Source organism: Azolla caroliniana, unplaced genomic scaffold (genome assembly GCF_043228905.1).
Source record: "Azolla caroliniana isolate FFs.n. ecotype wild unplaced genomic scaffold, voAzoCaro1.0.p SCAF_11, whole genome shotgun sequence".
NCBI classification, from domain to species: domain Eukaryota; kingdom Viridiplantae; phylum Streptophyta; class Polypodiopsida; order Salviniales; family Salviniaceae; genus Azolla; species Azolla caroliniana.
The window spans coordinates 19,431,704-19,450,348 of NW_028230446.1; the positions used below are offsets into that span (position 1 = coordinate 19,431,704).

The window sequence follows — 18,645 nt, forward strand, 5'->3', positions numbered from 1 at the left end:
GAGGAAACAAAAAACAAGAGGAGAATGTAGTTATATTACCAAGGAAAACATGAATACAAGAACAAGAATATTCCAAAGACCAACATTGAACCAAAAGATTTATCAACGAGTGATAGTTGGACCCATACATGCTTGTCACCTCAAATCCATGCATGATCGCCACTTGCATTCATGCAATCATGCATTAATTGTGTGCGAGATGATGTCATCTCATAATATTATATATATAACCAAGCTTATATTACAATAAAATGGTAACCTATTTGTTAAAGCATCTATTCTATGAAAGAGCTCATATGTTCAGGATTCACATCCGCTTATGACCTTGTGGTGATTATGGTACTATATAAATGCTATTTTGTATAGATGTTCATGGTATAACACTATACCCTTCCCTCGATGACGAGTTCCACAAGTTGTAATGCATGATTTTTAAATAGGCTTATTGGGATATTGATGATGAAATTCGACTATGATTTAAATGGCACTAGCATTTGTTTGAAGAGGTTCTCAAGTTTAATCACTAAATGTAACCTTATTCTTCAATTTTATATAATCACATTCTCTTATTTTCTCAATCTCTTCCATCATTCCCAACAACTTTTTGTTTCAGGTGAGTAGCACATACTGCTACTACAAACTCCAACTACATTCAAACTACCTTTTCCCATATTTTCAACACTAAGATTGTGGACCACATTAGTATCACTACAGATATTGTCAACTATGCACACTAGGATATGAGTTCTATATCAAATTGTTATCAATAAGAATTATTATTAACTACTTGTTCTCCTAGAAAGGTGTACCTCAAAGAGTGTAGAAAATTTGAAGCCAAAGCATAAAAACAATTCAAGAACATTATGGGGGGGCATGTCAACAAGTATGAAGAGAAGAGGGATCCCATTGGACCTTCATCTCATTCATTGACGCCAACACAACAAACAACAAATACAGCAATGAGAAAGACATCTTAAAGTTAAGGCGAGGAAAAGCTTAAGGACAGAATATCTACAAATTGGCAACAAAAAATATACCGACATACACTTCCAACACAAAATATAGCTAAACCAATGGCAAAAATCACCCTAGATTACTTGAAATCATGTTTGCAAAGCTAAGAAGACATCTAGAAGAACGATGCATTTGCTTAGATCTAAGGCACACAAACTAAAGAGAGAAGAAAAACTGCAAATTTTCCCTGACACCTAATATGTAAAAGACAAACAGGCTAAGACCCAATGTTCTAATTGACCATCATATATAGGTGAAGCTTCTAATTTTGTCTTCATCAAAGCTGCTAGGTGTACTGCAACAAGGGATCTAGTTCCAATGCAAATGAGATGTTGAACATCAACAACTTTTACACTTGCCAAATTTCGTCTATTTTTTGTAGATAACATCCATATACTTGACAAAGATTAATATTGACTGTTATAAAACATTCACATCAACTGCATTCTGCTCAGTTTTAAATCTTAGTGATTCAACAGTAGATGACATCACAAAGGGATATGATGCCACGAAAGTGTCCTACATTCATACAGCTTCAGATGGGAATACTTCAACTGCCATTTAAGTTGAAACAGTGAAATAATAATGCAATATCATTCATTATTGCTTTCATGGTGTGATCTGAACAAAAGTAAGAATTAGAACATGAATAACACCTAGACCAATAACATCAAAGACGGTAGAATGAGAACATTGTTAATGATGGACAAGAAAATAAATACAAATAGGAAAGCAAAATAAGAATTTCCCACTTTCAGAAAGGAAAGAAACAAATTTAACTACCCTCAAAAACATAATAAAGCATGCAAAGTAAATAAATGGACACTTAGTGAATCATTTTCTGAAAAACCAAAGTGTAAAGTAAATGGATTGTGTTCTTCGCATTAACTAATCAATATGTACAACCCACAGAATATAAATGTAAAAATATAATGTTTAGAAGATAGTTTCAACCTGCTGTTTTGCCAGCTACAAGAAAGGGTCCAGGTAACAAATCACTTCAGAGAGACTGTACAGTTGGTGATGCTACCCCTTGATCTTATACAGAGATAGCTAAAGCTAAATATATATATATATGAGATGTGTATGGATGTACATAGAAATATATATAGATAGCTTTTTCATCTTGTTAAACTTTTTCTTTGCTCGATATTTAACTGCAGAGAAGAATGTGAAGTGTGGCTGTTTCTACCCGCCAAAGTTGTTGGAACATACATTTCGTTACATATTGAGATTTGCTGACACAGCAGAGCTTGAAAACACCAAACACGATGAACGAAAAATGCTAGAGATAACTATTCACACCAAAATACATTTTTTGCACGTTATGTATAATTTTGCAGAGCTGCTCTTTTTTGTGCATACTTTTCAAGAGGATGCTGATAGAAGGGCACCGCGACGCTCTGATTAATAAAAAACAATCCAAGGCTTTAATAATACGAACCCAAAAGTTTCTCCACCTCGAGTTTTCATTGATTAATAAGTAAAAGAAGCCAAAAGATTTACCTCCAGCAGCAATCAGTTTCTCAACACGAGCCACAATATGCTTCCCATATGTATACTTTTTCAATGCATGTAAATGGACTCGTATTCTAGAGAGTAGCATTTCACGTTGGTCATCATCGCAAGTTTCCAGAACTTTCTGGACAACATAGTTTGCGTATTGATCTTTCATCATAGCCTGAAAGTGCATTTATATAAATGAGTATATTTTTGAGCTGTCTAATAAATCTAGAAAGTAAATAATAGCTATCACGACTTTGTATCAGTGAATATAGACTAGTAATATTCATATGATAATATATTGCTGATAAAACATCGCCAACAGGCTGTGTATAGTTCTATTAATGCCAAATAATAGAAAACCTCATGATATCAAAAGCCATCCAATTAAACCTGCAAAGGTTCATTCTCATCAGTCAGACCAAGCATCTCTGTGATTAGAATCTGACGCTCTTCTGGACCTCCAAATTCGAGGCATTTCTCGACAACATTCGAAGCAAATTTGTGCTGGCTCATTTTCACAATTTGTCCAGCCATCTTTGTTAATATATCACTTCGTTCATCTGGTTTACCATGCTCTAGGATGTGCTATCAAAATGGAAAACAAAATAAAAAAGTGTTTTCATCATACCATATATATAGACTGACCAACACACACCCAGAAAAGTGTTCTTGGCATTCAAGGGCCATTCTATAGTCATACCTGTATAACATAATTACCATACTGATCCTGAGCTAAAGTGCAGACATTGCGCAATATCTCTACCATTATGCCATCCTGTTTCTGATCATCTGTGCAATGCTCCAAAACACGCTGCCAGAATCACAACATCACAAATCTTTACATGAAAATAATTTTCTTTTTTAACCTAGCACAATCGCGGTAGAAACGCATGCAAGGTCAAGACATATTTTAACCTGGATAACTCGGCACCCGTATGGATGGGTAGATAGCACAACAACTTGGCCATGAAACGATGACAAAATGAAACCGATGTGATCAGGAGGTACACATTCTATACATTTCTGAATTACATGGTTTCCATTCTGGTCTCGCACACATTTCATCACATGTCCATCCAGCTCCTTTATCAACTTAATCTGTTGATGCACATCTATGACTTCCAATGCCTACAATGTAGACACGCCTATTAGTAGTCAATCATTTCTGTAAGTATCCAAGAGATCAAAATGAAATTATTGATGAAATTAATGTAATTAAAAACCTTCTGTATAACCCGGCAACCATACATCTGCAGGCTTAAGTTAAGGACATGGCCCACAAGCTGCTCTGCAAGTTCTGATCTTTGTTCAGTACTTCCATGCTCAAAGAACTGCAAATAAAAAACAAATGCCAGAATGAGAATCTAGTAACATCTATATCAATAGACATTATTAGTATTTAAGTTTGCCTCTTTGTTTCTCATAAACATGTTGAAATTCAGTTTTTGATTAGCTTTGAGTGCTCCTAAATTACTCAAGTTCCATATATAGATAAGGGCTAAATTTTCTAGTTTTGTTCCATGCCTCTAAAGCTTCACATACATGCCTTCAATCTGCTACTTTACCAAAACTTTTATGTCTTGACCCTTTTCATCATGCTTCTCAAATTTTTGATGTGTGAATGACAGTTAAGCTCTAATAAATAAAATTATTCTCTTCTGCCAATCAATGAGCATTCAAAATCTCCAGGAATCATGAGCAGACACATTTACTCTATCCTGGGTTACACTTTTTATTTCAATATAGTCACCCAGTTTAGTTGCTGCATTCCAAAACATTTATTGAGCCAAATCCAAAGAAAATAAAACAAAGATCAATCAATTGCATCCCTAAACAAACATGCACCATTAGTCTCTTTGAGTTCTCATTTATCAGGGCTTAAACTTCTTCTTCATCCTTCTTCCAATCTAATGACCCAATTCAGCTTATCCCATTTAAGAACACTCTTCAAGTCAAATCCAAACAAGAAGTTAGCAAGAACCAATCAGTTGATTCGCTTAACAAACATATACCATTAGCCTCTTTAAGTTATACATTGCAAGATTATTATGATGAATGTTGTACATGGCAAGATGATTACATGTTGTATTAACATCCTTCTCCCTTTTTTATATGGAGATTTGGCCTTAGTGAGAGAGGTAAGTATTCGAGCAATTGAGCCAAGTTTGAGCCTAGTTCAAGCAATTGAGCAATTGAGCAAAGAGAGAGAGAGAGAAATGCAGAAAATAGATGTTAGATCATCCAATGAACAAAAGTAGATGCACGTGACTTCAACTCCAAAACTATTGAAGCTCATCAAATGAATTATGCGGGTTGACAGCATTCTAGATAATACAGCAAAGACTTTCAAATATATTTGCAATGTGGCTTATGCTGATAATTATTTAATTGCATTTCAAACAACAAAGATGAAGAACAATGTCAATGTACCTTTTGAATGACATAATTTCCAAAAACATCTGTCATGAGTGCAAGGGCATGGGGTAGGACTTCTTGGAATACAGAGGCCTTCTCCTCCATGGAGACTGTTTCCAATTTCTGCTGAATGAATCTGCTTCCATGCTGATCCCCACTGAGCAATAAACATTCAGAACAATTAATGTCTCCAATACTTGAACCTAAATTTATGTCACCAATACGATGCTCTTGTACCTGAATTCTAACACATGACCTACTATATCTGCAAGTTCAAATCGCCTTGTTTTGTTGTTCTTCAGTTCCTCCAACAAAGAAGATCCTTTTGGCTCCTCCCCGACATCACTCGTTTTCGGACTCTGCCAACCTGTATTATATGCACCTACGGCAGTGCTCCTTCCAGAAGAAGAAAAGCGTGCATTGTGATCTCCATGTCTCAATGAGAAGGCACCAGGAATTAAAGGAGACCCAGGAAGCCCAGGGCTTGAAATTGGAGAGCTTCCATATGGTATCACAAAACCAACACCTGGAGGACTGCCATAGTATGCAGGACTGAGAGAATTATTCTTATTGCCTATTGGCATACCATATGAGCCAGTCCGAGAGTATTGACTTTTTTGGTCTATTGGGTACCCAAACATATGGTTTTTCTGCATCTCTAAGGCATCCATGTGGTACCCACCAAGCATAGATGGGTCGTTTAGACTTGCAGCATTTCGAGCATCCTCCATAGCATATTGCTGCAAATAATGATAATACAATGGGTCTTGTAAGTGAGATTGTGCTGACACTCCACTCTGAGCTGTGTATTTGTACATATCAGAATTGATTGATCCTGATAAAGGTGGCCTTGAACCAATGCCAGCAGCAACTGTGGCTGCTGCTGCCGCGGCTGCATTATCATATGCCATTGAAGAAGGATAATTAGCTAGCATAGCAGGCATCAACGCATGATTAATTCCATATCCCCCCATTCCATAGGAAGGAGCATATGCTTGCAAGCTCTGGTAATATGGATTGGCAGCCATATAGGACATTGCAGCTGCAGCTGCGGCTGCAGCATATATATTATTTGAGTTCCCACCCGGTAGATTAGTATTTTGTGGTAAATGTGAGTTTGATGCCCCGTACTTTCCTTGTGTTGCCCTTGTGCTAGATTCCAACCTTTGCTGCTGAAGAGCTTGAGCACCCTGTAATTGAGTCTGCATTTGAGGGCGATTATGAGAGTTTGGAATTCGTAAAGAAGGATGTCGATCTCCAATCTCTGGTTGTTGTGAATGTAAGTCCTTGTCAGATGAAAGACTTAAGCTTTGCAAAGAAGCTGACAAATCAGATGATCCAGCTAGTACTGAAATATCAGGTTCTGAAGTAGGTCTCCTGACAATAGGCCCTGAAGAGGTTCCTACCATGTGAACCAGAGATGGGTTAGGAGTTGAAGAGCGAGAACCCACTGCAGGATTTGGTTTTGTTGGTCGAGAACCAGTAGGAGAAGCCGTGTGAGAACGTAATAGAATGGCACTAAGCTCAGACATGGCCGAAGCAGAAATCGACGATGATGAAGATGATGATTCCCGAATATGAGCTCTCTGCACTTCCAATGCAGAAGCTCCATCGGAACCCTCTTCATTCACCGCTGCCCTACTTGATGACCTCAACTGGCTGAAAACAGGGGACGGTGTTCTCGGAAAATCTTCCTGAACATCAGAAGTCCAAATGCCAAATGTCAGCATAGAATAACACCCCATAAAAATGTTAGCAACAACAGTCAAATTTCAATTACAGCTAGCTGCTGAATTTTTCGGTTATCCAGATACATCCTACCAAATTTTTGGATAACGTTACGTGATAAACCAAATACAGGTACCTGGATAAGGTCTACCAAACTTTTTGGCTTATTCCCATAAGTTGCAGCATCGGCCATATGCTCGTTCCACACATGTTTCCTCAAACCACCTACAGGAGATTTCTCATCCTCTGAGAATTCTGGCTCTTCATCGTGTGTTGGAAGCATAGGCTGTGATGAGAACAAGGACCTATTATTACTATCATCCAAGGACATTAGTTTTCTCTTGTCTCCAAGGCCACCAGCTGCAAGCCTCTGAGCAAGGAGATAATTTTCTCGTGTAACTAGTGGTGGAGGCAACCTTGGGTTTAGGTTAACATGAGAATAATAGTAGGCCAAGTAAGCTGGATCTGACCGCAAATCTTGTTCAGAATCGATAATCGAACTGTTATCTCCCAATCCTTGACCCGAAAACTGGTGGTTTAGCATACCTCCCATAGAAGCAAGGGAGCCTTCAACACTAGGAGGAGCGCTTCCACTCCGATGAATTAAAGCATCTCTCTTGTTGAGAATAGTATCAAGCCTTGAATGGCTTCTTAACAGCATGCCAAGCTCTTGTGCCACGCTCTCATGATTCGCAGAAGAATTTATGCCTCCTCCTCCTGAGGATCTAACGGTCTCACTCATCCCTAAGCTTCCCCTTATTCCATTTGTTGAAATTATTGTCACTGGATCTTCTGTTGCCATTTTCCCAAATCCAAACAGACAGCTTCAATAGAAGAAATTGGAATATAGGCTAAGCCCGTTTTTATCCAGTGCTTTCCTGTTACATTCCTTGTATTGATTCCTTCAATCATTGAGCACCCATGTAATCAATATTTGAAGAGGAGAACCCACATTCATAGTAAATTTCACTAAAAATATTCTAATTTTGAATCCAAATACCTCCACATTTTTTAGGTTCTTTACAATAAACAGCTTCAAACACTGAGATAACTAAGGTGAACATAAGAGTATTACCTGGGGGTAAATCGTATGTCTTTCAAAAACTGCAGGTAACGGAGATCGCCAAAATATAAAGAATGTGATGAATAAGTTAGTTCGGTTGATGACAAGCTCCCATGAACGTTTATCTTGACCGCTACACAATTTAAAGAGAAAAGTTCTGCGGTAACTAAACAACAAAGCAAAAACGAAACAAAAAAAACTCTGGACTTGACCTCAAATGGGTCGATTGTATTGTATTGAACAGCAGAAGAAGAGCAGTAGTATTACCTGTTTTTCCAATCGTATTACAGTTGGAAATCAGAGGATTCTTTACTCCTCAAAACAATGATTTCTTTCTAGTTAGAAAGGGGAATGGTTTAATGAGTTTCCAAGAAAACCTTTTAAGTATCGATCTGCTGAGGTGTCTGCAAATATCATCTGCCTATACAGAGAAAAAAATATCTTTCTGAATTAGAGGTAAAAATTATATGAAAGCAAATAAAATAAAGGCAAAAGCGACAGAGAGAGGAAACTATAAAAAGAGGAGAGGGGGAGGGACAGAGACAAAGAAGTGTTAAGAAACAGAACACGGAGAGAGAGAGAGAGTGTGTGTGTGTGTGTGTGCGTGCGTGCGTGCGTGCGTGCGTCCGTGTGTGCGTGTGTGAGAGACAGACAGACAGACAGACAGTGACTGAGTGAAAGACAAGAAAGAGCTCAAATTTAAGAGAATAGATATAAACGTCGAAGAAGAGAGAAGAAAGAAGACAGAAATAGACCTCACGGGGCGATGGTGGGTGATGTCTCGAGTGTGCAGAGAGGGAGCAGCAGAGCAAACCCTAAAAGAACAGGGAAGAGAGTAGAAATCGGTCAAATAGAATCTCGATGCATCAGAAGAGAAGACGGAGAAGAACAGAGGAGGAGGAGGAAGAAGAAGAGTTTTGCGGGGGTAGGGGGTTCAAATCTCGTTGGCCCCAAAATCACTTTCGGCCGTCCGATGGTCTCTCGGATCGGACGGCTCCAATTCCATATATAAAATAATACTCCCTCGGTCCCTACATTATAATTTATACCATATGAATTTATTCTGTTCTTTTTGTTTTTCCTCTGCAAGCAACTCCTTCCCAACCCTAACTAAGCTTTTTACTCCCTTCCAAACCCTAAGCAAGCTTTTTACTCCCTTCAAGCACATACAAAACTCATTCATTCTCTGAGACCATCCCGCGCACCCCTCCCTTTAGCCCTCTCCTTGCTTGATCGGCATCACCAGCACGACCCCGCAGTACGAGACCTATAGTTTATATGATCTTGAAGAGTGCGTGCATGCTCAAGTGTTGACAACCACCGTCCTTGTGCAAAATCAAACATAAATATCTCTTTCCCTCTCTCTCGATATCATTTTCCTCTTCCTCTCTCCAGGCACTTGGTTCGTGCACGTATCCATTGCTTTCTATTGACCATGCAATATCATTTGTCATAGGTTTTGGTGATGTTTATCACCAACAATAGTTATCAACCACCTAAAGGGGTGGCATACACGTGAGGGGTAGGGCACACAAGGTGTACTCTGTGTGTGTGTGTGTGTGTGTGTGTGTGTGTGTGTGCACGCGTGAGAGTGAGAGAGAGAGAGAGAGAGAGAGATCATCCCATTGTATCGCACCATACTAATCACACAAAAGAGCTCACAAACATCATCCCAACACTCGATAGGCACATTCCACCATCGGAAAAGGGGGCTCATGATCACATTGCACAAAGTGCTTATTTACTTCTATCATGCCCCAATTAAATTTTTAAATGTTGAATCTCCCTAAACAGAGTCTCTTCCGATTACAAGTTCCTCATTACTAAAATTTAATATCATTTATATCCATGTACAAATGTACAAGAGTGACCTTGGTTGGAAAATGTAAGCCTCTGTTAGATAGACAACGTGCATTACAATCATGGCTTGATATTCAATTATTGGTACATGGGTTGCATTCAAAAGTTAGTGGAACATTCTATTATTCTAATGGTATATTATTGTGTAGATTTCGATTCTAAAAACTTCAATAGAATGGGCATACCTCTTTACGTTATCCCTCTCTATTATGCGTAATTGTCTAAATGATTGGTAAGTTTTCATAGTATTCACGAAAATACAATCTAATATTTGGCCAACATATGACTAGTTCCATTGCCCAACATGAATGGGAATATTGTCAAACATAATAATAATGGCAAAGGTAGGAACTTATTGTCCATACCCAATTGCTTGACTCTTATTACATCATTTTTCCAAATTCCATTAGTGGGGGGTACTTTGATGGATTGGCTCGTAGATCTTCTCTATGTAAGCTCTTGCACTAAGTCCTAATTTTCCATAGTATTAACAATGGGCTTTAGCATGAATAGAGTTTTTCAACTTCACTTGGGGCTTTCATTACATTCGATCAATATTCTACCTTTTATTGATTTTTTGTGTTTGACTATATTTAGTGTTCTCTTCATTGGCATTGGCACGAGCCTAAGGGGACAATACATCACGTAATCATGTAGGAAATAACACTTACCTTTTATGTAAGAGGATTGGTTTTTAGGACAAGCGTGAGAAAGACCTTAGGGCATTGTGAGGAAATAACACTTACCTTTTATGTAAGAGGATTGGTTTTTAGGACAAGTGTAAGAAAGACCTTAGGGCATTGTGAAATATTGTATGTCACTTTTGCGCCCCCCTCTTTTTTTTCCAAAAAAAAACTACTTCCATTAGTTAAGGCAATGTACATAGGATAATTTACAACTCATATCTTACAAGCCATCTTGCATGTCAAAAGAAAATAATATCTGTAGAGGAAACAACAAAAACAACTCCAAAACACCACATCATTTGATGCACATAGCATTACCCGAACGCATACTCTCCATGTGAGCCTCATACAACCCGAATTCAGCATAGACATCCTCCATTCACTTATCATGGCAGCACCCATCTAGATGTTAGGTACACTCAAAGGGAACAACCACCGCAGTGGTTGATAATTCCACTTCGCTTTACCATCCACCATACGTAGCATCGACGAACCGCTCCATTCCAGAAGGACCCGAGCTCTAGCTTCTTCACTTGCGTCAGAGGACCCTTGAAGACTTTCAAACTCTCCTCATAACGTAGAAATAAGATTAAACCAGATCATCATTAAATTCTCGGCCGGTGGGGTTCGCTTACTTGCGAAAGTCTCCTTGCACCTAGATACCCACACTTGCCAAACCGTAAGGCCGACCACTAATAACCATATGTCCACATAGCGTTCATGTAAGAAGAATGAACCTCCTTGCGTTGGTTGTACGGTTCCTTGCATCACCTTTAAAGAAGGACTATTTCCATTCCACCCTTGAAACCACGAAGCCGATTTAGTGTCCAACCAAGTGACTATTGCGCTCGATACATGAACCTCAACCCCGAACCGAGCCAAGATTCTTAAGCTCCTCAGCCAAAATTCTTGGGCTCGTGGGCAACACCACAAACAATGTGCGATGTCCTCCAAGCTTCGCACTGCAGGCCTTGCAACTACTCATGCCACATCTATTCCCAAGCCACTCTCCCGTTGGAACAACCCGATGGGTGATTAACCAGAAAAACACTTTGACCCGTTCGAGAAGGGATGAGTTCCATATCCTGCTCCTGGTTCTATCCACGAAGATTGAATCGACAGCTACATGGGCCCACTTGTTGGCACACTTCTCACAATACCAACCTAACTTTCTCCCCAAGCCCGTCGAGTATTCGAAGAAACCTAATGAATTATCTTGTTCTCCCTTCCATGTATATTCAACGGGATCCCATTCTAAGCACTTGAGAGGCTTGCCTTCAACCATGTACAAGATCCAATCCTCCTCAACCTTTTCGACCGGTGGATTCACCTTCCATTTCTTTCCGTCTCTTGCCTTCAACCATGCACAAGATCCAATCCTCCTCAACCTTTTCGACCGGTGGATTCACCTTCCATTTCTTTCCGTCTCTTGCCACAATTCTAATCGGGTACCAACATGCACTTTCATCTATTGATCCCAACTGGACGATCTTCCCATTCTTTCCTAGACCCCTGACATTGATAATTTTTCCGGAATCATCGCATTGTCCGGACCATTCACGCTCTTCCTCATTACCAATAGGGAGCGAGTAGACAATTGTATTGACTAGGTCAAGCATCTTTCTAGCATTTCTGACCTTTCCCACGTCTTCATATAATTTATCACGATTACTGTCGGACAACCGCATCCAATCTGCCACTGAGTGAATCCCTAGACAATACAATATAGTCCATGGCATACGCTTGCTCTATCCAAGCATCTTTCCCTCTGGCGATTGTACAATATCGTTCCACAATAGGGGTTGGCGCATCCATTCAACACTAGCACTTGGACGATTCCGACTTAGATGCCCACGAAGCATACTCCACGCCTCCTCTTGATATTCTATACTTAAGCTTACGCTCTTTCTAAAGCAACTGAGCTTAATATTTCACCCCTACTTAACTATATTTATTTCTCGTTCTTTCTCAAGACTTATTGACCGTTGATTAAACCATGGAATGTTTATCAAGTTTTATTGTTGATTGACTGTTTTTTTGCATGCAACTCTTGAGAGGATTCGCTCAAGACCGACAATATTTTCTAAAAATTGTGAGAAGATTGACAACCTCCTTCACCAATTTTGCTAAAAATTGGGGGGGAAATATATGGCTTCCAAAGGTAGACCCAATAAAGAAAACTCCCATTGTGTAAAACCCTAGGTTAGAGAACATCTTTTGGTACTTAACTATCTTTTGGGCATTGTTGTTGATGACTTATAATACTATGGAGGTAATGATGCATGCAAGTACACAAATGAAGGATAGCAAAAAAGCATTCCAAAATACAAAGCAAACCTTAAACGGAAGAGTTTAGGTCCCTTGCTTACTTAAATGCCTATCCAATTCTCGTAAATTTTATTTATTTATTTTTGAATCCTTAATCACGTGGCCTTGCTTTAATTTTATGAACCCTCGGGCTCCTACCCTATAAGAATTTAAGATATCCCCTTCTAAAGCATGTGAGGAAACAACACCTCGAAAAAAGTGCCTATAATTGGTCTAATCACAACAATCAAAGTAACAACCACTCTATACCTAAAATAACATCATATGTATATGTTTTCAATCCCACTCGGTTGAGATTGCAAACATGTTGCAAGCTCTTCATGCTTCTAAACAACACTCAATTTGTCATCCTCCTTAGTTTGAGATCTAAATCAAACATGCTCTTGGCCCTGCGTGCTCTAGACTAAAATGTTTTCCTAGTAGAAAGTAACTAAAGTAATCAAGCTCCTTCTACTTAAGGAACAGAACCATGCTAGAAATCAAACCACTTGTCAACACTTAAGTCACTTCAGCGGCTAGAGCCTCCTGACAAGGAAAATGAACTAACCATGAACTCCACTAAAATATTTCAAGCCTGCACACCTACCTAACACATGTCGTCAAACCTGTGGTTAGCAAAGAGGTTTTGTGCCAACTATAGAAAGAACATATGGAGATATCGAGCTAAAAGAATGATTGGTGTGCTATTGCTAATGATGTTGAGCAATCAACATTTTAGATCATGGAAATCAACAACTTAGCTAAAGCATGAAAGTGGCCAACACAACAGTCTACATGACCAACCAATCCTCAAGGGACCTCGATTTCTCTACTTGACTCTCAAGTAATCACTTAATTTCATTATCTATTATGCTTCTTTTTCATGTAGAGTTGAACCACTTGACAAGCAAAACCCCAAAATATCATCACCGGTTATGGAAGCACTAACCATAGTCGATGTTGCAAATACCTTAACATGCATCATCATGACTCTCCAAGGTACAATCATGTTTATTCCCTTCTATGAGGGTTGCATTCCTAGTGTATAATTTTGTGGGGCATTTGGTTTGTTCAAGAGTATCTTCCTACTCTAGCCGCTCATTTAATCTCCTCATTGTTTCTCTTAATTAATTCATTTGTGATTGGTCAATCTTGATTTATAAATATGTCGTCACTCCTCATGCTTTTCTTGTGATGACAAATCTATTGATAATACACACTAATTCAAATGGATCAATATTAAAACTCTACTTTAAATAACATTGATTACTGCATTTGCTAAATGAGGGATTAGGGTGCACAAAATGTATTTATAAGGGGTTATAAGAACATAACGCAATAACTAGGAATTATAATGCGATTGAAGCTTTGGGATGTTGAACATTGCCACCTTAAACCAACTCCATGTTGCAAATCAATAAACAAGGTTCGCTTTTATTTATTGTACAACGATTGTTGTTGTCACTAGTAGAGGCACATTTCTATTTATTGTAAACTATATTTTCTTGGTTTGTTCCATAGCTGCTAAATTATGCTTTGCTGCCAACTTGAAGAAGGTTTGAATAGACATAAAAGCATCAATAAAGTCTATTGGCAAGTATAAAGTACAAGCACTTTCCACCTAGCAAAAAATAGGACTAAGCAATCATGATTTCAACACTAGTGTCAATTGTCCACGGAAATTGTACCAATAATCCATCAAATTCACATAAATGAAAGAAATATAATGCAACTACAGCTTTGGAATGCCGAACTCACCTCGCTATTGAGAAGTTATGCTTTTACTTTCCAAATCATTTTCACACTCTCGGTCAAACTATCAATCTTATAAAGTTCAATTAATTCATGAAAACCAATGTCAAGCACAATGCCAATCTCATTGTAATTACCCTAAAAAGAAAAGTGGGTATTTCTTCTTGTAGTTTTGGGTAGTTCAACGTAGCTTTGGGTAGTCACTCATAGTGAAGGTTCAAATGTTTTCACAACTAATCACTCATCCATACAATAAAAAACAACATGCAAGAACGCCCAACAAAAGGGCAACTACTTTTATTGGGTGATTGATATAATGTGTTCATTAGGATTGATTGATGTCCATCGAAGAGAGAGCATTTGTGGGGTTAATGGAAGAAGAATGCTTGCTACAAGGGCAAAAGACAAAAATATTTTTGCCTCATAGAGGGTATTCCTTTTTTACTCTTTCCTTTTAGGAACCTCTGCAAAGACTTTACTTCCCGTCTTCCTTCTATTACTACAACTAAACTGCTTCTATTATTGCTTTCCTTTTTGTTCTTTTATGTTCTTGAACAGATGAACTGAATTATACCCGGTTCTAATCTACACAAAAAGAATTTTACAAGTTCCGGCTACTACTACTACCACCACATTTGCGCTTCCATTTCACAATGTTTTGCAAGAATTCGAGAACCTACATCATCAACAACAAAAAAGTATTATGCATTTTCGGACCTCGTTAGCAAAAACCATATCAAAGGAAAAACCTCAAAAAGTCTTTACCTCGTTCGGATCCTTAAGAGACCATACAGCATTTGTCTCTTTAACAACACTCGATACAAGTATGGCAAGCCCATGCTTCTTCCTTACTACTGCCTGGCGGGATCAAAATAGTTCTCATCATACAATAGAGCTACAGAAATGACAAAATATACTCACTAGGGAAGATACTCATTTCCCTCACATACAGAAAATTCCTACTTCGAATGCATCCTCGTCGGTTTGGTCATCTCCTATGTAAATCGGGAAAACATCGTTTCTGCTCCCATAACCTGGCCTCACAAAATGAGACATTGATGACATCAAATATTATGTGTGTGTGTCCCTCATCAGTTTCTGTCTTAAACTAGCTTAATCAATTTACCAAGGGTTCGTAGCAGGTAATCTAATGCTTTTCCTTTGTTCCACGAGATACTTGGGCGAACTTCTAAGACCTAAAAAAAGTCCAAAAAGATAAATGTGTGCATTGTCAAAAACAGGTGCTAATCCTCAAGCCTTAAGATTTTCCATACAATATATATAAGATAGATCTACATGCATGCATCATGTTTGTACCTTTCGTCCTTGTGTAAGACATATATTTGGATATGACATTAAAACATGCTGCACTTGCTCTGCTAGTGATACCCAATTCTGGTAAAACAACAAGAATAATACAACATTTAATGAACTAGAGTCATCGTCAAAATATAATTGCTGTAGCAAAAACAAACAGCAAAAGAAAGAGAATGGTTGCTTACCTCCTCCTTTACACACCTAAAATGAACACTGACACAAAACTTGTTGTGCTCAACTTTTGCTCCAGGTACTTTATTGGCCTTATCCTCTAATAGCTTGAAGATCTTCACAAACAGTTCAGAACCCTTGTGAGTAATGTTAACTGTTAGGCGAACATCACGAAAAGAATATTCCTAACTAAGGCAACATTGGTTTCCACTGATGTGGTTTCTCTTAAATGGGATAGTAGTTAGAACCTCATTCATGATGATAGTGAACTCACTAGCTGGCTGGAATAAGGCTGCCTCATTGCCCTACAAGAAGAAATGAGTTCACACTAATGAGACCTCATGAATGAGATTGCATATCAATGTGGCAAAAGAACACCGAGATTATATACTATATGTAAACCACCTCCTTATCGAAGACCTTTGTTCCCTGTACTTTAAAGCCATTTCTACTCACAACCGGACCCATAATGTCCATCCCATGACTCCCCGCATAATATAATTCTGGTAGTTGAACAAACTCATAAACCTGCTACCAAAAAGAAAGAATTATATACAATCATGTTGACAACCCAAAACACATCATTTTAAGGAATAGGAAAGAAGAAAATTTTCTCCTACATTAGAGGCCATCAAAAGAAAAATGCACAAATTCTCTGAGGAAAAATAATTCTTTTACAAAAATACCTTTTCCCTACTTCGTCCCGTAATGATGGCTGTTGGAAACAAGCTTGCAATATCTTTTACTGCCAAACGCATCTGAACTTCCATTCAAAGCAATACAGGGAGTTGTTAATGGGAAAAAAAACTGACTTTGAGTAAGTATAATAGGAAATGCGTCTACTAATAACATAGAGGAACAAACCTCATCTGACATAAATGCACATTCGGGGTCTTCAACGATCGGTGAGAGTGTCCCATCATAATCTAGGAACACAACGATCGGCTTACCTTTTGCACTTTCAAGGACTCTATCGAAATTTTCCAATGCCGAAGGATGCTTAGCCTGTGCATAAAATACACAGCTAAATAAATCTTAGCAGGTAGAACAGCCTTTCCAATTACGTCGTTTATACATGTGGAGAAAAGTCACTAAGATAGAAATTCATTATGAGATTAACCAATAGCTTCTCATTGGAGTTTTGTATTGAATCCTATATGTAATAACCCACCTTTGTTCCATTAGGAATATTTCTTCACATATTGACAACATATACCATATTTTCAATCGTATAAGACATGGACAAGCCTTTTGTGCCAAGAAGTTTTAATAAGGTAAAAGGAGAGTGGAAACATCAAGATATCAACAATGGCCACTGGTTGGAGCTTCCTATCAAATCTTATTACTTCCATTACAGTCTATGTGGAAAATTATCCAGCAATTGATAATATAAATAAAATTTTGAATAACCATACAACAATTTGAGTGGATAGAGTAGATACCATCCATGCTCTATATTGCATATCCCTCGTGACTTTACACGACTTATCATTGAGTGAATCCAGTGACGAGCATCTAACACGAGGTGGAGATGAGTCTTTCATGGCTTCGACCAAGTCAAGAACCGATCCATTATCTATCTTCCTCGATGATAATCTTCTCTTTGAAGTAGAGAATGTGGGTCCACTTGAGGTGGCTGGGGGATATGTGAACAACCCATTTGAAGATGCCGATGATAACGATGCAATGTGAAACATTGAAGATGTAACTGATGAGGGATCTTTGACCCCCGCATTGTGCTTTGATCTATATGCCATGATTAGATGTTTATTGAGGAGAGGATGTTACAGCCGGTATATATATAATTAATATGGATTAATGTACAAGTATTTCCACAGTGGACGTGAAAGTGCAAGAGTGATTAGAGACCTGAAAGCATAAAGCAGGATATTGAACTTTAATGGATTAAAATGGAAAAGTATTAATCATGTTGAAGGCACAAATATTAAATTTACAATGATATCCCCAATCCAGTCACACTCAAGTTGAAGTTGCAGATTGGATTACAATGGGAACACATATCATTATCGATGGATAGAGGATATATAAAAGACTTGATGGCATAGAATGGTCCTAATTCCGATTCTAAATCAAATTTGAAGTTACCAATTTGGATTGAAGAGAACATAATGTTTCCAAGTTGAAATCATGAACCATTAAAATTTAATACATCATATATAGAGAATGTTATCAATCCAATATCACAAATTCTGGAAATGTTAACTAAATGGATTAAGTTGAAACAGGACAATGATCAACTTCACAATATCCTACTCCATGGATCAAGGAACAACACACATACATACTCACACATATATACATAACTACAGATATGCACATATCTATTACTGTTATAACTCTAATAGACAGAGAAAGAGAAGGGGGATAAGAGCGGAGAAGTACCAGGAGAACTGAAGAGGAAGTTGCTTGATTAGGCAAAAATGGTCCCTCTGCATTTGCCTACTCTGCTCCTTCCTCTCTGAATCGACTTCCCTCTCTCTTTCGTCCCTTCCTCTCTTTTTCAATTACTTATTTATTGTTTTGCCAATACTGTTACAGATTATTCTAAAGCATCGCCAGTTATAGAGACGTTCCTGGGAGGCAGATAAAGGGGAAGAAAGAAGGAAAGAAAAGGAAGAAGGAAGAAGGAAATCACTCTCTTTCGTTTTCTTCTTTCTATTTATTGACAGCTTGAGGGAGAAAGCAGAAGGAAAGGAAAGCTCTGAGCTATGGAGGTAGGTAGGTGGAGAGAGAGAGAGAGAAAAGCTATTATATTACTGATGACTGGGATTTTGTTCTGGCTATGGCGACACAACACCTCTTACA

General features: G+C 38.2%; 2 protein-coding genes across 4 annotated transcripts; both read right to left on the reverse strand.

Annotated features, from left to right (window-relative positions):
- Window positions 1-1,873: 1,873 nt before the first annotated feature.
- LOC147858346 (pumilio homolog 1-like) lies at window positions 1,874-8,126 on the reverse strand. The gene is made up of 11 exons (XM_087326610.1): window positions 7,994-8,126; window positions 7,739-7,859; window positions 6,800-7,565; window positions 5,173-6,629; window positions 4,951-5,092; window positions 3,744-3,851; window positions 3,436-3,648; window positions 3,221-3,331; window positions 2,911-3,105; window positions 2,521-2,695; window positions 1,874-2,417 (listed from the first exon to the last, which is right to left on the reverse strand). Exons 3-11 carry the CDS (start codon window positions 7,463-7,465, stop codon window positions 2,383-2,385), a joined length of 3,102 nt encoding a protein of 1,033 aa, XP_087182736.1. The 5' UTR covers window positions 7,466-7,565; window positions 7,739-7,859; window positions 7,994-8,126; the 3' UTR covers window positions 1,874-2,382.
- Window positions 8,127-14,596: 6,470 nt separating this feature from the next.
- On the reverse strand, window positions 14,597-18,645 carry LOC147858347 (putative trehalose-phosphate phosphatase C). 3 transcript variants are annotated; one of them, XM_087327082.1, is made up of 12 exons: window positions 18,223-18,644; window positions 17,262-17,688; window positions 16,684-16,824; window positions 16,506-16,577; window positions 16,225-16,347; window positions 16,068-16,124; window positions 15,834-15,935; window positions 15,649-15,726; window positions 15,458-15,527; window positions 15,295-15,365; window positions 15,097-15,189; window positions 14,597-15,007 (listed from the first exon to the last, which is right to left on the reverse strand). In XM_087327082.1, exons 2-12 carry the CDS (start codon window positions 17,574-17,576, stop codon window positions 14,933-14,935), a joined length of 1,197 nt encoding a protein of 398 aa, XP_087183208.1. In that variant the 5' UTR covers window positions 17,577-17,688; window positions 18,223-18,644; the 3' UTR covers window positions 14,597-14,932. The 3 variants fall into 3 exon arrangements, 2 of the variants coding, with proteins under 2 accessions (XP_087183208.1, XP_087183209.1); XM_087327083.1 differs by having other exon boundaries at window positions 15,282-15,365; XR_015530460.1 differs by having other exon boundaries at window positions 14,960-15,007; window positions 15,278-15,365; window positions 18,223-18,645.

What these genes read in the sequence shown, in the direction of transcription:
- LOC147858346 (XM_087326610.1), bottom strand. Translation starts at nt 7,465, where the DNA reads ATGGCAACAGAAGATCCAGTGACAATAATTTCAACAAATGGAATAAGG. An exon ending in GGTCATGTGTTAGAATTCAG is followed by an intron (nt 5,093 to 5,172) that starts GTACAAGAGCAT and finishes TTTATTGCTCAG; the next exon opens with TGGGGATCAGCATGGAAGCA. An exon ending in ATGAGAATGAACCTTTGCAG is followed by an intron (nt 2,696 to 2,910) that starts GTTTAATTGGAT and finishes ATGCACTTTCAG; the next exon opens with GCTATGATGAAAGATCAATA.
- LOC147858347 (XM_087327082.1), bottom strand. Translation starts at nt 17,576, where the DNA reads ATGGCATATAGATCAAAGCACAATGCGGGGGTCAAAGATCCCTCATCA. An exon ending in TTAGGTGTGTAAAGGAGGAG is followed by an intron (nt 15,727 to 15,833) that starts GTAAGCAACCAT and finishes TTGTTTTACCAG; the next exon opens with AATTGGGTATCACTAGCAGA. An exon ending in TTACCTGCTACGAACCCTTG is followed by an intron (nt 15,366 to 15,457) that starts GTAAATTGATTA and finishes TTGTGAGGCCAG; the next exon opens with GTTATGGGAGCAGAAACGAT.